Source organism: Scyliorhinus torazame, chromosome 10 (assembly GCF_047496885.1).
Source record: "Scyliorhinus torazame isolate Kashiwa2021f chromosome 10, sScyTor2.1, whole genome shotgun sequence".
Classification (NCBI taxonomy): domain Eukaryota; kingdom Metazoa; phylum Chordata; class Chondrichthyes; order Carcharhiniformes; family Scyliorhinidae; genus Scyliorhinus; species Scyliorhinus torazame.
Genome location: NC_092716.1, coordinates 142389506 through 142404476, shown reverse-complemented (window position 1 = coordinate 142404476; position 14971 = coordinate 142389506). Strand labels below are relative to the sequence as shown.

The window sequence follows — 14971 nt, the reverse complement described above, 5'->3', positions numbered from 1 at the left end:
GGTCCGAAGTCCAGAGGCTGCTGAAGGAAGGCATCATCCAGGCTAGCAACAGTCCCTGGAGAGGCCAGGTGGTAGTTGTTAAGACCAGGGAGAAACAGAGGATGGTCATCGACTATAGTCAGACCATCAACAGGTACACTCAGCTAGATGCGTACCCTCTCCCCCGCATATCCGACATGGTCAATCGGATTGCACAGTACAAGGTCTTTTCCACCGTGGACCTCAAGTCCGCCTACCACCAGCTCCCCATCCGTCCCGGTGACCGCAACTATACTGCCTTCGAAGCAGACGGGCGGTTATACCACTTTTTAAGGGTTCCATTTGGCGTCACGAACGGAGTCTCGGTCTTCCAACGAGAGATGGACCGAATGGTTGACCAGCACGGTTTACGGGCCACGTTCCCGTATCTCGACAACGTCACCATCTGCGGCCACGACCAGCAGGACCACGACGCCAATCTCCAAAAATTCCTCCAGACCGCTCACGCCCTGAACCTCACTTACAACAAAGAAAAATGCGTGTTCTGCACCGATCGTCTAGCCATCCTGGGCTACGTAGTGCGTAATGGAGTGATAGGCCCCGACCCTGAACGCATGCGCCCCCTCATGGAGTTCCCTCTCCCCCACTGTGCCAAAGCCCTGAAACGTTGCCTGGGCTTCTTTTCTTATTACGCCCAGTGGGTCCCCCAGTACGCAGACAAGGCCCGTGCACTAATCCAGTCCACTACTTTTCCCGACGACAGAGGCATGCCAGGCCTTTAGCCGCATCAAAGCGGATATCGCAAAGGCCACGATGCACGCCATCGACGGGTCCCTCCCCTTCCAGGTCGAGAGCGACGCATCGGATGTAGCTCTGGCGGCCACCCTCAACCAAGCAGGCAGACCCGTGGCCTTCTTCTCCCGAACCCTCCACGCTTCAGAAATCCGCCACTCCTCAGTGGAAAAGGAGGCACAAGCAATAGTGGAAGCTGTGCGACACTGGAGGCATTACCTGGCCGGTAGGAGATTTACTCTCCTCACTGACCAACGGTCGGTTGCCTTCATGTTCGATAATGCACAGCGGGGCAAGATCAAGAACGACAAGATCTTGCGGTGGAGGATCGAACTCTCCACCTTCAATTATGAGATCTTGTATCGTCCCGGAAAGCTGAACGAGCCATCCGATGCCCTATCTCGCGGCACATGTGCCAATGTACAAGTGGACCGTCTACAAGCCCTCCACGAGGACCTCTGCCACCCGGGGGTCACTAGTTTCTACCACTTCCTTAAGACCCGCAACCTCCCTTACTCCGTCGAGGACATCCGAACAGTCACCAGAAACTGCCAGATCTGCGCTGAGTGGAAACCGCACTTTTTCAGGCCAGATAGAGCGCACCTGGTTAAGGCCTCTCGACCCTTTGAACGCCTCAGTTTGGATTTCAAAGGCCCCCTCCCCTCCACCGATCGTAACGCGTACTTCCTGAACGTCGTTGACGAATACTCCCGTTTCCCTTTCGCCATCCCCTGCCCAGACATGACAGCGTCCACGGTCATTAAAGCCCTCGGTACCATTTTTACACTGTTCGGTTTCCCCGACTATATCCATAGCGACAGGGGGTCCTCCTTTATGAGTGACGAACTGCGTCAATTCCTGCTCAGCAGGGGCATAGCCTCGAGCAGGACGACCAGTTACAACCCCCGGAGGAACGGGCAGGTAGAAAGGGAGAATGGAACGGTCTGGAAGGCCGTCCTGCTGGCCCTCCGGTCTAGGAGCCTCCCAATTTCCCGCTGGCAGGAAGTCCTCCCGGATGCCCTTCACTCTATCCAGTCCCTGCTGTGCACCACCACAAATCAAACGCCTCACGAGCGCCTCTTCCTCTTTCCTAGGAAGTCCTCCTCTGGAACGCCACTTCCGACCTGGCTAGCAGCTCCGGGACCCATTCTGCTCCGGAAACATGTGCGGGCGCACAAGTCAGATCCGTTGGTGGAACGGGTGCATCTCCTTCACGCCAACCCGCAATACGCCTATGTGGAGTACCCCAATGGCTGACAGGACACGGTCTCCCTGCGAGATCTGGCGCCCGCCGGAGCTACCCACACCACCCCCAACGCCAATCACCACCTCCTCACTCCCGCCGGTTCTCCTCCCAGACCTGCCCAGGAGTAAGGACACAGGGGACAGCGCTCCGCTCCCAGAGTCGACGGGACTCGAGCCAGCGCCATCACCACCACGCCCGAGACGATCGGAAAGGACGACCATGGTGCCCATCCGGCTCATCGAATCACTTTACCTCTCAACGTTTTCAGTTATTGTGTCTTGTTATAGTTATGGCATCATGCCGACCCTGTTTGGCCCGTTGGCCCAGTTGAAGCGATAATTTTGTGTTTTGTTCAAAGTTACGGCACAGTACCGACTCTGTAAACCCCTACCACCATACGAACCACCATCCCGCCGGGTTTTTTTCAACAAGGGGTGAATGTGGTGGTATGTATTAGGGGTAATACGGTACACCACGTGTCGACAGGCTATTGGTGGAGGGATGCCAGGTCCTGATAGGATCTGCCACCTACTGGACTCCACCCAGAAATGCCGGTATAAGAATCCAGTTTTTCCCTCCATTTCCCTCAGTAGCTGCATTCTTCTGCTGGGGATAAAGTTCTGCTTAATAAAGCCTTCAATTGACATTACCTCAACCTGCCTCGCGTCATATTGACGGTGCTACAGTTTGTTACGCGTGATCTCTGAACTGAAGAAAAGGCAGCCAGTTACGATTGCTATTGGTGTGGCTGGCCTGTTTTACTGCAGCTTATTGTCCTGATTGCCTGTTGCAGCTTCAAAAGGTTGGGGGCTGTGTATGTTTTCAGGGTCTGTGTACAGGAGGCTGAGATTATGTTCAGAGACAGAGCTGATATAGAATGCCAGATTCCTCATCAGTGACTCAGATGCTAATAATGCAGAGTACTTGGTATGACCGTGTGCCAATGACTCTCTTGTGGTGTTAGCTCCATGTCTGGTTTAGCGGTGTTTAAAGGGTCAATAGCTGCTGACATGAGCTGATATCAGAATCTGCTGGTGGGTGGGGATTGGCAGCACGCTGGCTGATTTTAAATTAAACTCAAACTGATAACAGGTTCTGTTTGTTACGCGTGATCTCTGAACTGAAGAAAAGGCAGCCAGTTACGGTTGCTATGGTTATGGCTGGCCTGTTTTACTGCAGTTTATTGTGCAGATTGCCTGTTGCAGCTTCAAAGGGAACATTACAAAGTGGGCAGTACCTAAAATCACAAACCCTTGTTTATCATTTCTATGACTTGCTGATTCCACCACTGGTAAACTTGATTCATGGAGCATGACATAGGGAAACTTTCCTCACGGTCAGGAAATCATTAACATCTCAAAATACCGGCTGATCACATGTTGAGGGAATGGTGATCCCAGCAAAAACCTCCGAAACCATCAATAATTGTTATTTCATTGTCTTCCTGCAATGTTTTGGGGGATTGTCTCTCACTCTCTCTGTCTCTTTCTCTCTCTCTTGCGGTGTGATGTTTTGGGGGGTTCTCTCTCTCTCTGTCCCTCTTTGTCTCTCACTCTCTGTCTCTTTCTCTCTCTCTCTCTCGGTGTGATGTTTTGGGGGGTTCTCTCTCTCTCTCTCTCTCTGTCCCTTGTTGTCTCTCACTCTGTCTCTTTCTCTCTCTCAGTGTGATGTTTTGGGAGGTTCTCTCTTGTGTTTGGTCCTTTGTACTTTACAAAGGAAACCACCAAACACTTTGACTTATCCAAACCAGAATCTAAAAACATTTTTTTGAGTACCCAATTCATTCTTTCCAATTAAGGGGCAATTTAGCCTGGCCAATTTACCTACCCTGCGCATCTTTTGGGTTGTGGGGGCGAAACCCACGAAAACGCGGGGAGAACAAACGAGGATCTTTTATTGAGTCTCGTGTGGTAAGATAGCAACCTGACACAGAGCACGTTATCATGGACTCTGCTAACTACTCCTCTGGAACTTGCACCAAACACTGATCATTCACATGTATGTCTGATTTCCCTCTCAATCTTCTTCTGAAGATGGCTGGATGTGTCTCCCCTTATATCGGAGTCACAGGTGACATGACCTTGGTTTAGAGACTGCATGGTGTGTCTGTACCGCTACCTGCTGGTTGGAGGTCCCACACCATCCATCTATGATATAGCCCGTAGGCATGTCACCACATCTCTCTCTATCTGTCTCTTTCTCTCCCTCTCTCTCGGTGTGATGTTTTTGGGGGTTCTCTTTCTCTCTACCTCTGTGTGATGTTTTGGGTGGTTCTCTCTCTCTGTCTGATGTTTTGGGGGTTTTACTCTCTCCCTTTCTTACTCAGTGTGATTTTGGGGGATTCACGCTTTCTTTTTCTCTCTCTCTCTTTCTCTCTCACTCGGTGTGATGTTTTGGGGTTTTTTCTCTCTCTGTCCCTTTGTCGCTCTCTCTCACGCTCTGACTCTCTCCGTCTCTCACTTGGTGTGATGTTTTGGGGGGTTCTCTCTTTCTGCCTCTCTCTTTCCCTCTGTCACTCTCTCTCGGTATGATGGTTTGGTATTCTCTCTCTGTTGCTCTCTCTCTGAAAGAACAAAGAAAAGTACAGCTCAGGAACAGGTCCTTCGACCCTCCAAGCCTGTACTGATCATGATGCACTAACTAAAAAAAAAACCTGCTGCCCTTACTCGGTCCGTATCCCTCTGGTTCCTCCCTATTCATGTACCCATCCAAATGCCTCTGAAATGTTGCTAATGTGCCTGCTTCCACCACATCCTCTGGCAGTACGTTCCAGGCACCCACCACTCTCTGTGTAAAAACTTACCCCGCACATCTCCCTTAAACTTTTCCCCTCTCACCTTGAACCTGTGCCCCTTTGTAATTGATACTTTCACCCTTGGAAAAAGCCTCTGACTTTCCACCCTGTCTATGCCTCTCATAATTTTGTAGACCTCAATCAGGTCTCCCCCCAGCCTCTGTCTTTCCAGTGAAAACAATCCTAGTTTATGCAACCTCTCCTCATAGCCAACACCCTCAGGGCCAGGCAACATCCACAGGACCAAGCAACATCATGGTGAACCTGCTTTGCACTCTCTCCAAAGCTTCCACCTCCTTTTGATAATGTGATGACCAGAACTGCATGCAATACTCCAAATACGGCCTAACCAAGGTTTTATATAGTTGCAACATGATTTCCCAACTCCTGTCCTCAATGCCCCGGCCGATGAAGGCAAGCATGCCATATGCCTTCTTAATCACCTTGGCCACCTGTGTTGCCACTTTTAGGGAACTGTGGACCTGCACGCCTAGATCCCTCTTTATGTTAATGTTCCTAAGGGTTCTTCCATTTACAGTATAATTCATACCGAGATTTGATCCTCCAAAATGCATCACCTCGCACCTGTCCAAATTAAACTCTACCTGCCATTTCTGTGCCCAAGTCTCCAATCTATCTATATGCTGTTGCAGCCTCTGACAATCCTCGGCACGATCAGCAACTCCACCAATCTTCGTGTCATCGGCAAACTTACTAATCAGACCACCCACATTTTCCTCCATATAATTTACATATACTACAAACAACAGGGGCGCTATTCTCCCCCCCACCCACGCCGGGTGGGAGAATCGCCGGGCGCCACGCGAATCGCGGCACGCCGCCCCGACCCCGCACGTGTTTCTCCCACCCCCCAGAAACCAGCGGCGCGCAATTCGCACCGGGCCGCTCGGTGAACTGGCGAGCGGCGATTCTCCGGCCCGGATGGGCTGAGCGGCCGCTACGACACGACAGGTTCCCAATGGCGCCGTCCACCCCTGGTCGCTGCCGGCGGGAACGTTGGGGGGGCGGCCTGTGGGGGAGAGAGGGGGGCTCCTTCACTGGGGTGGCCTCCGATGGGGTCTGGCCCGCGATCGGGACCCACCGATCAGCGGGCCAGCCTCTCCCCCCCCCGGGCCTACCTCCTTCCGCGCGTGGCCCCAGAACACCGCTGCCATGTTAGTGAGCGGCCGCCGTGCGTAAGACGCCATGCGCGGCCCAACTGTGCATGCGCAGGATTGGGCTGCCCCGACTGCGCATGCGCGGGTTGGCGCCGCATAAGGGCGCTGGAGCGGCGTGAACCTCTCCAGCGCCATGCTGGCCCCCTGTGGGGGCCAGAATAGGGCGTGCCCGGGCCCTGTTCGCGCTGTCGTGAAATGCAACGGCGTTCACGACGGCGCGAACACTTGGCCTCCATATCGGAGAATTGCCCCCCAGAGGTCCCAGTACTGATCCCTGCAGAACACCACTAGCTCCAGATCTCCATTCTGAAAACACCCTTCCACCGCTACTCTCTCTTCTATAACCAGTTCTGTATCCATCTAGCCAGCCCACCCCGAATCCCAAGTGATTTTAGTTTTTGTACCAGTCTTCCATGTAGGATCTTGTCAACGCCTTACTAAAACCATATAAACTACATCCAAAGCCCTTCCCTTATCAATTTTCTTTGTCACCTCTTCAAAAAACTCAATCAGGTTCGTGAGACATGACCTTCCCCGTACAAAACCATGCTGCCTGTCACTAACTAGTCCATATTCCTCCAAATGTGCACATATCCTGTCCCTCAGTAACCTCCCTACCACTTATGTCAGGCTCACCGGCCTATAATTTGCTGGATTATCCCTGCTTCCTTTCTTAAACAAGGGAACAACATTGGCTATTCTCCAGTCCTCTGGAACCTCGCCTGTGGTCAAAGAGGATGTGAAGATATCTGTTAATGCCCCAGATATTTCTCCTCTTGCCTCCTGCAGTAACCTGGGATAGATCCCACCCGGCCCCAGGGACTTGTCTACCTTAATGCAATTTAGGAGACTCAACACTTCCTCCTTTGATATATTAACGTTCTCAAGAGCGTTCACACATTTATCCCTGACCTCAACATCCGTCATGTCATTCTCCCTGGCAAATATCGATACAAAGTACTCATTGAGGATTTCACCCACTTCATAGAATTTACAGTGCAGAAGGAGGCCATTCGGCCCATCAAGTCTGCACCAGTCCTTGGAAAGAGCACCCTACCTAAGCCCATACCTCCACCATATCCCCAAACCATCACTGTATCCCTGTAACCCACCTAACCTTTTTTGGACACTAAGGTCAATTTAGCATAGCCAATCCACCTAACCTGCACATTTTTGGACACACCTCCTGTGGTTCCATGCATAATTTCTCTCCATTGTCCTTGAGTGGGCCTACCCTTTCTCTTGCTACCCTCTTGCTCCTAATATATGCATAAAAAACCTTGGATCTCCTTGACCATGTTTGCTAAAGATATTTCATGGCCCCTTTTAGCCCTCCTAATTCCACGTTTACGTTCCTTCCTACTTTCACTGTACTCCTCAAGAGCTTCATCAGTTTTTAGATGCCTAGACCTATTGTATGCTTCCTTTTTCCTTTTGACTAAGCTTACAATTTCTCTTGTCATCAATGGTTCCCGAATCCTGCTTTTTCTATTCTTCATTTTTGCGGGTACATGCCTGTCCTGCATTTCAATCAATTGGCCTTTAAAAGCTTCCCACATGTCAGATGTGGATTTGCTCTCAAATAGCCGCTCCCAATCCACATTCCCAGTTCCTGTCTAATTTGTATGTAATTGGCCCTCGCCCAATTAAACACCCTCACTCACGGGTCACTCTTGTCCTTATCCATGACTACTTGAAACCTTATGCAATTATGGCCTCTAAGCCCAAAATGCTCTCCCACTGAAACATCAGTCATCTGGCCTGGCTCATTCCCCAATACCAAGTCTAGAAAGGCCCCCTCCCTGTTGGATTGTCAATTTATTGTATCAAAAAGCTCTCCTGGACTGTCTATGCTGGGGTTGTGTGTTAAAGGGGATTTCTTTGTTTTCCTGGGACCGGGCAGGGAGGAGGGGATTGAAACCCGGGCAGGAGCCTCCACACTGGCTGGTTTAAGCTGGCCTGTGAACGGGAGTGAGGTGGGGGAGGGGCTGTGGCCATGAGAGCCTGGTAGAACAGGTTTCGATGAGCCTAGTCAGGGTGAAATGTTGGGGGAAGGGACCGATACTGGGTGAGGTGTTTTCGCGAGGAAGTGGAGGGGAGGAGTCTGGAAGGGGGGGTGGGGGTTTACAATTCATGGGTGTCATTCATTGTACACTTTCGGGGATTGGATGGCCTTGAATATTAGCGAGGGGTGGGGGGTGTTGACTATATATGTTAATAGTGACTATGGGTGATTCCTGATTCCTTTTTGTTTATTTGATGTTTATATTGTCATGCGGGCAGTTGTTTGGGGTTGGTGGGAGGATGGGATCGTTGTTAAGAAGGGGATTGACATTGTATTCGTTACCATTTACTGTTTGTTGGTGGGTGTGAAATTTGAAGAAAATGTGAAAAAGGAGAATAAAAACATTTTTTTAAAAAGAAGCCCTCCTGGACACATCTAACAAATTTCTCTCCATCCTGGCTGTAAGGGATTCCCAGTCAATATGGGGCAAGTTAAAGTCGCCCATCACAACTACCCTGCTTTTTTCACACCTTTTCAGTATCTGATTAGACATCTGCTCCTCTGTCTCCTGCGGGCTGTTGGGAAGTCTATGATACACTCCCAACTTTGTGATTTCACCCTTCTTATTCCTGAGCTTTTAAAAAAAATTTTAGAGTGCCCAATTATTTTTTCCAATTAAGGGGCAATTTATCGTGGCCAATCCACCTATCCTGCACATTTTTGGGTTGTGGAGGTGAAACCCACGCAAACACGGAGAACGTGCAAACTCCACATGGACAGTGACCCAGGGCCGGGATTCGAACCCGAGTCCTCAGCCCCGTAGGCAGCAGTGCTAACCACTGTGCCACCGTGCTGCCCATTGAATACGAATCTTTGCAGGTAATTAAGTCTTTATAGGTGCAGATGGAGCAACTGGAGAGAGGGATAATCACAGGTTAAAGAGGTGTGAATTGTCTCAAGCCAGGACAGTTGGTAGGATTTTGCAAGCCCAGGCCAGATGGTGGGTGTGAATGTAGTGAAACATGAATTCAAGGTCCCGGTTGAGGCCGTACTCATACGTGCGGAACTTGGCTATCAGTTTCTGCTCGGTGATTCTGTGTTGTCGTGCGTCCTGAAGGCCGTCTTGGGGACCTCATACCCGAAGATCAGAGGCTGAATGCCCTTGACTGCTGAAGTGTTCCCCAACTGGAAGGGAACATTCCTGCCTGGTGATTGTTGTGCGATGTCCATTCGACATGGATACCACCATTACACGTGAGAACACCATCCATCAGGTACGTGGTACATACTCGTGCGATTCGGCCAATGTTGTCTACCTCATACGCTGCAGGAAAGGATGTTCCGAGGCGTGATACATTGGCGAGACCATGCAGATGCTGCGGCAACGGATGAACGGACATCCTGCGACAATCACCAGGCAGGAATTTTCCCTTCCAGTCTGGGAACACTTCGGCAATCAAGGGCAAAGTCTAGCATTCAAAGTATCATCTTGCATCATTGACTGTGTCTATATATGTGCTTGTGGAACCCACTTCTTCACTCACCTGACAAAGAAGCTGCGCTCCGAAAGCTAGTGATTCCAAATAAACTTATCATAGTTCCAAGAAGTAATCCAGGCTCTCAGTTCATCTGTTTTACATGCAGTAATCCAGGCTCTTAGTTCATCTGCATTGAAGCAAACAAACTCCAGACCTACAGTCCCAATGAGTCCTGCGGCTTCCCTCGGCCTGTTCTTACTGTGCGCTTTGTTTATCTCAGTCTCACTTTTTTCCACAGTCTCTACACTTACTGGCCTGCTGTTCCGGTTCCCACCCCCCTGCCACACTAGTTTAAACCCACCCGAACAGCACTTGTAAATCTTCCGCCCAGGTTTTGGTGCCCCTTCAGTTCAGGTGCAACCCGTCCTTCTTGTACAGGTCCCACCTTCCCCAGAAGACATCCCAGTAATCTATATATCTAAATCCCTCCCTCCTACACCAGCTCTTTAGCCACGTGTTTAACTGTACTATCTCCCTGTTACTAACCTCACTAGCACGTGGCATGGGGAAGTAATCTTGAAATTACTATTCTAGGGGTCTTGCTTTTTAGCTCCCGACCTAACTCCCTGAATTGGCTTTGCAGGACTCTCGGTGTGATGTTTTGGGGGATACTTTCTCTATCTCTCCCTTTCTCTCTCTCGGTGTGATGTTTTGGGGGGTTCTCTCTCTTTCTTTCTCTCTCTCGGTGTGATGTTTTGGGGGTTTCTCTCTCTCTTTCTCGGTGTGATGTTTTGGGGGGAGGTTCTCGCTTTCTTTCTGTCTCTCTCTGATGTTTTGGGGGTTCTTTCTCTCTTTCTGACTCTCTCTCTTTCTCTCTCAGTGTGATGTTTGGGAGGGGGGGTTCTCTCTTTCTTTTTCTCTGTCTCTTTTTCTCTCTCTCACTCGGTGTGATGTTTTGGGGGTCCTCTCTCTTTTTCTCTCCCTTTCTCTCACTCACTCGGTGTGATGTTTTGGGGGGTTCTCTCTCTCACTCCCTCTGTCTCTTTCTTTCCCTCTCTGTCTCTCTCTTTCTTGGTGTGATGTTTTGGGGGTTCTCTCACTCTGTCTCTCTCCTTCGCTTTCTGTCTCTTTCTCTCTCTCTCTTTTTCTCTCTCTTTTTCTCTCTCTCTCTCGCGGTATGATGTTTTGGGGGTTCTCTCTGAGATTTTGGAGGGGGTGCTCTGTCTTGCTGGGATATTTCAGAGTTCGCTGTTTCTCGGTCTGTGTTTGGGCTTTGATCTGAGCTGTGGGATTTTGAGTTGGCGGTAATCGGATGTTCGTTTTTGTGTTGCAGTATTTTGCTTTGCTGCTCTTTATCTTTGTGCTGGAAATCCTGGCTGGAATTTTGGCGTATATCTACTATCAGCAGGTAAGCTGCCCATTTCAAAATCTATTTTATTCCATCTGTCAAGTTTCTGCCCACCTACCTAACCTGTCCACTGCCCTCTGTAGACTCTTTGGGCGGAATTCAATGGAATTATTTTGAAGTTCATTTGTGGCGGGATTTTCAGGGAGTTTCCCCCGGCGAGTTCCCACCGTTATTCAGTGACACTTAGGGCGCGATTCTCTGGCGATTCTCAAGCGAGAGCACAACGTGGCCGGAGAATCCCGGGAGAGGCTTCCAGCGGACCGCCCAACAGTCTCCGCGCCTCGTGGGATTCACCGAAGTCCCGCGAGACGTTGGGAGTCGGGACTCTGCCCAAAAGGGACGTGACTAATAGACGCACGCGGAAGTAGGTTGTAAACCTACTTATGACCTACCAGCCCGGGATCCACCGGCCTTCGTCGATTCTCCGGCCTCCCCAGGGACGCTGCAGCCAGGCGCCGGGACCTGGCAGAATAGCACGGAGGGGGAAGGGGGGGGGGGGAGCTCCCGGGACATCGGAGACCCCTAGGTGGTCAGGGTAAGTGCAAGGTGGCTTCTTGACCCTCCCCTTGGAACACAGGCACCTTGGCACTGCCCGGCTGGCACCTTGGCACTGCCACCATGGCACTACCAAGGTGCCCGGGTGGCACTGCCAAGCCGGTAGGTGCACTGTCAGGGTGACAGTGCAAATGTGCCCAGGTGCTAGGGTGGCACTGCCAAGGGTCAGGGGGTGAGGGGAGCCATGCCCATGAAATGAGGATGGGGGGGGGGAGGAGTTTGAAGGGTGTGAGAGTGAAGGGCAGGTAAGTAGAGGGCCTCTGGAAGGTTGAAGGGGTGACAGGTGGGGGTCCTGGAAGGGAGGAGGTGCCCATAATGTTTGGACCCTGGGGAGAGAGTATTTAGTTAACTCCGCTAGTTAACTCCAATGGTTCCTCCTTGTTATTTACCCCGTTTTATTCTCTAAGGAGCCTCTGTTCACTTTGGCCTCTCTCTTTATATGTATCTTGCTCTTGCTGTCCATCTTTATTACTTGCTAGTTTAATCTCATAGTATATCTATTCCCACTTTTTATTTTTTTGGTCATCTTTTGTTGATTTTTAAAACTTTCCCAATTATCTGGCTTACCACATTGTATGTGTTTTCTTTCAGTTTAATGCTATTCTAAACTTCCTTGGATAACCATGGTTGATTTATCCCCTTCCTAGAATCCTTCTTCCTCACTGGGAATATCTTTGTTTGACAGCATCTGTGGAGAGAGAAGGGAGCTAACGTTTTGAGTTTGGATGACTATTTGTCAAAGCTCTTTTTTGACTCTTTTTCAATCTTCCAAACTCAAAACATAAGCTCCAATCTTTCTCCACAGATGCTGTCATACCTGCTGTGATTGTCCAGCATTTTCTGTTTTTGTTTCAGTTTCCAGCATCCACAGTAATTTGTTATATCTTTGCTTTTTGATTATTAATTGGCCACATCTATCTTTCGATTCCCCTCTTACAGTTCATATATTTATAATTGAGGGTTCCCTTCACTAAACCCTATTATTGCTGTCCTTAAATTCCCACTGAACTTTCTATCTGGGAATACTAAGCTCAGGCAGAATCTACAGAGAGTGAAACAGAGTTAACGTTATAGCTCAATGACCTCCTTCTGCTCAGAAACCAGAAATTGTTTCTTCTCAAACCCCGCTCCCCCCCATGATATACCCTTGTTAGTGAGCTACAGACACCGGGCACCCAGTGGGTGAGCTCTGGCAATGATCAATGGTAGAAATTTGATTATCAGTAGCTTCAACAAAAAGGTTCCCCAAAAAACTTGAGTACAGTAAACGAACAGCGTCAGTGCCCAGCCAATCACTGCCAGCGCACTGTCCCCAGCCAATCACTGCCAGTGCACTGTCCCCAACCAATCACTGCCAGTGCACTGTCCCCAGCCAATCACTGCCAGCGCACTGTCCCCAGCCAATCACTGCCAGCACACTTTCCCCAGATAGAGCAGTTCAGTGTCCCACACTGATACCCGGTGTCAGACCCAGGTACAGCAGCTCAGTGTCCCACACTGACACCCAGTGTTAGACCCAGGTACAGCAGCTCAGTGTCCCACACTGACACCCAGTGTCAGACCCAGGCAGAGCAGCTCAGTGTCCCACACTGACACCCAGTGTCAGGCACAGATAGAGCAGCAGTGTCCCACACTGGCACCCAGTGTCAGACCCAGGTACAGCAGGTCGGTGTCCCACGCTGATACCTTGCTCGCTTGCCCTAGCCCTCTTGTTCTACCTCGGCCCAGCCTCCTCACCCTGCCCCTGCCATCTCGTCCTGCTCCCAGTGCCCTGTCCCCAGTAACTGTTCCTGTCCCTGGTGTTCCCTCACAAGCTCTGCTTGCTTTTCCAGCTCAGTGATGATCTGAAGACTAATCTGAGAGTGACAATGATCGAGAAATACCGTGTGGATGGAGACAAGAGAATCACTAAGGCTGTTGACAAACTTCAGCAAGAAGTGAGTAACCATCAGCACGTTGACCGGCCAGGGTTGGGCCTGGCCAGAGTGACGGAACAAGACTGGTCCTGGCTAGAGTGACCGCCTGGAGCTGGGCCCGGCCAGAGTGACTTCCCGGAATTTGGCCTGGCCAGAGTGACCACCTGGAGCTTGGCCCGGCCAGAATGACCCCCTGGAACCAGGCCCGGCTAGAGTGACCGACCGGGGCTGGCCCTGGCCAGAGTGACGGACCGGGGCTGGGCTGGCATAGGAATGGACCAGAGCCGGGCCCGCCGACCGGGGCCGGGCCAGGCCAGAGTGACACGCAGGGAGAGTAACCACTAGAGACTTGTCGGACTTTACTTGCGTTGGTTCTAGGGACATGATATGGATTTGATGGGGGGGGGGGCTGTGGGAGAGTGTGGGCGACGGTGTTGGAGGGGCAGGGCCTCGCGGAGGAAGAGGGGGGGTGGAGGCCCGGGAATGGGAAGTTGGGGTAAGGCCGCAAAAAAGGAGCTGCGCCAGGGGGGGCGGGGCTGGCTCAGATGGAAAGCGCGGGCTTTTTCCCGCATTAGGGAAGGATGGGGGCGAGGCCGGGGGGGGAAGGGCGGTGCTGGAGAGGAGCGCACACTGACTGCCAAGGGGTGGGGGGATTCTCACACTGGGGGGTCGGTGCAATGGCGGGAGAGGCCGGGGTCAGCAGGAGTCAGCTGACTTACGGGAGTGTCATGGGGGGAACAAAATGGCTAGATGAGGATCTAGCGAGGGGGAGGGGGGGGGGGGGAGGGGAACTGGGTTGCTGCTGCATTGGCCAAAGGGGAGCTGGAAGTAGGAGAGGTAGTCGGGGCGGGAGTCCGCCGCCTGGGGGACTGGAGGGCGCGGGAGGTGCGGGCACGTGGCTGGCCTAGAAAAGGAGATGGCTAGTCGGCAGAGAGGGGGGGGGGGGGGCGAGTAGCCCCCTGATCCGGCTGATAATTTGGAATGTGGGGGGCCTGAACGGGCCGGTCAAGAGGGCCCGGGTGTTCGCGCACTTAAAGGGACTGAAGGCAGACGTGGTTATGCTCCAGGAGACGCATCTGAAGGTGGCAGATCAGGTTAGGCTGAGAAAGGGATAGGTAGGGCAGGTCTTTCATTCAGGGCTGGATGCGAAGAACAGAGGGGTTGCAATACTGGTGGGGAAGTGGGTGTCGTTCGAGGCACTGAATATTGTAGCGGATGAGGTCGATATGTGATGATGAGTGGTAGGTTGCAGGGGGTGCGGGCGGCACTGGTGAACGTATATGCCCCGAATTGGGATGAAGCCGGATTTATGAAACGCATGCTGGGTCGGATTCCAGATCTGGAGGTAGGAAGCTTGATAATGGGGGGGGGGGGGGGAGATGACTTCAATACGGTGCTGGACCCAGCACTGGACCGACGGAGGCATGGGATTCAGGGTGATTTAGCAGTTTGGATCAGAAATTGGCTAGCTGGAAGAAGACAAAGGGTGGTGGTTGATGGGAAATGTTCAGACTGGAGTCCAGTTACTAGTGGTGTACCACAGGGATCTGTTTTAGGGCCACTGCTGTTTGTCATTTTTATAAATGACCTGGAGGAGGGCGTAGAAGTTTGGGTGAGTAA

The 14971-nt window shown here is 51.5% G+C and overlaps 1 protein-coding gene across 1 annotated transcript in view; it reads left to right on the top strand.

Moving 5' to 3' along the window:
* Nucleotides 1-14971, top strand: part of LOC140430951 (CD151 antigen-like) — a 104578-nt gene that overhangs the window by 69166 nt on the left and 20441 nt on the right. The window contains exons 4-5 of the mRNA XM_072518790.1: nt 10806-10880; nt 13268-13372. Coding sequence (XP_072374891.1) covers nt 10806-10880; nt 13268-13372 — 180 coding nt within the window. The remainder of the gene's footprint in view (nt 1-10805; nt 10881-13267; nt 13373-14971) is intronic.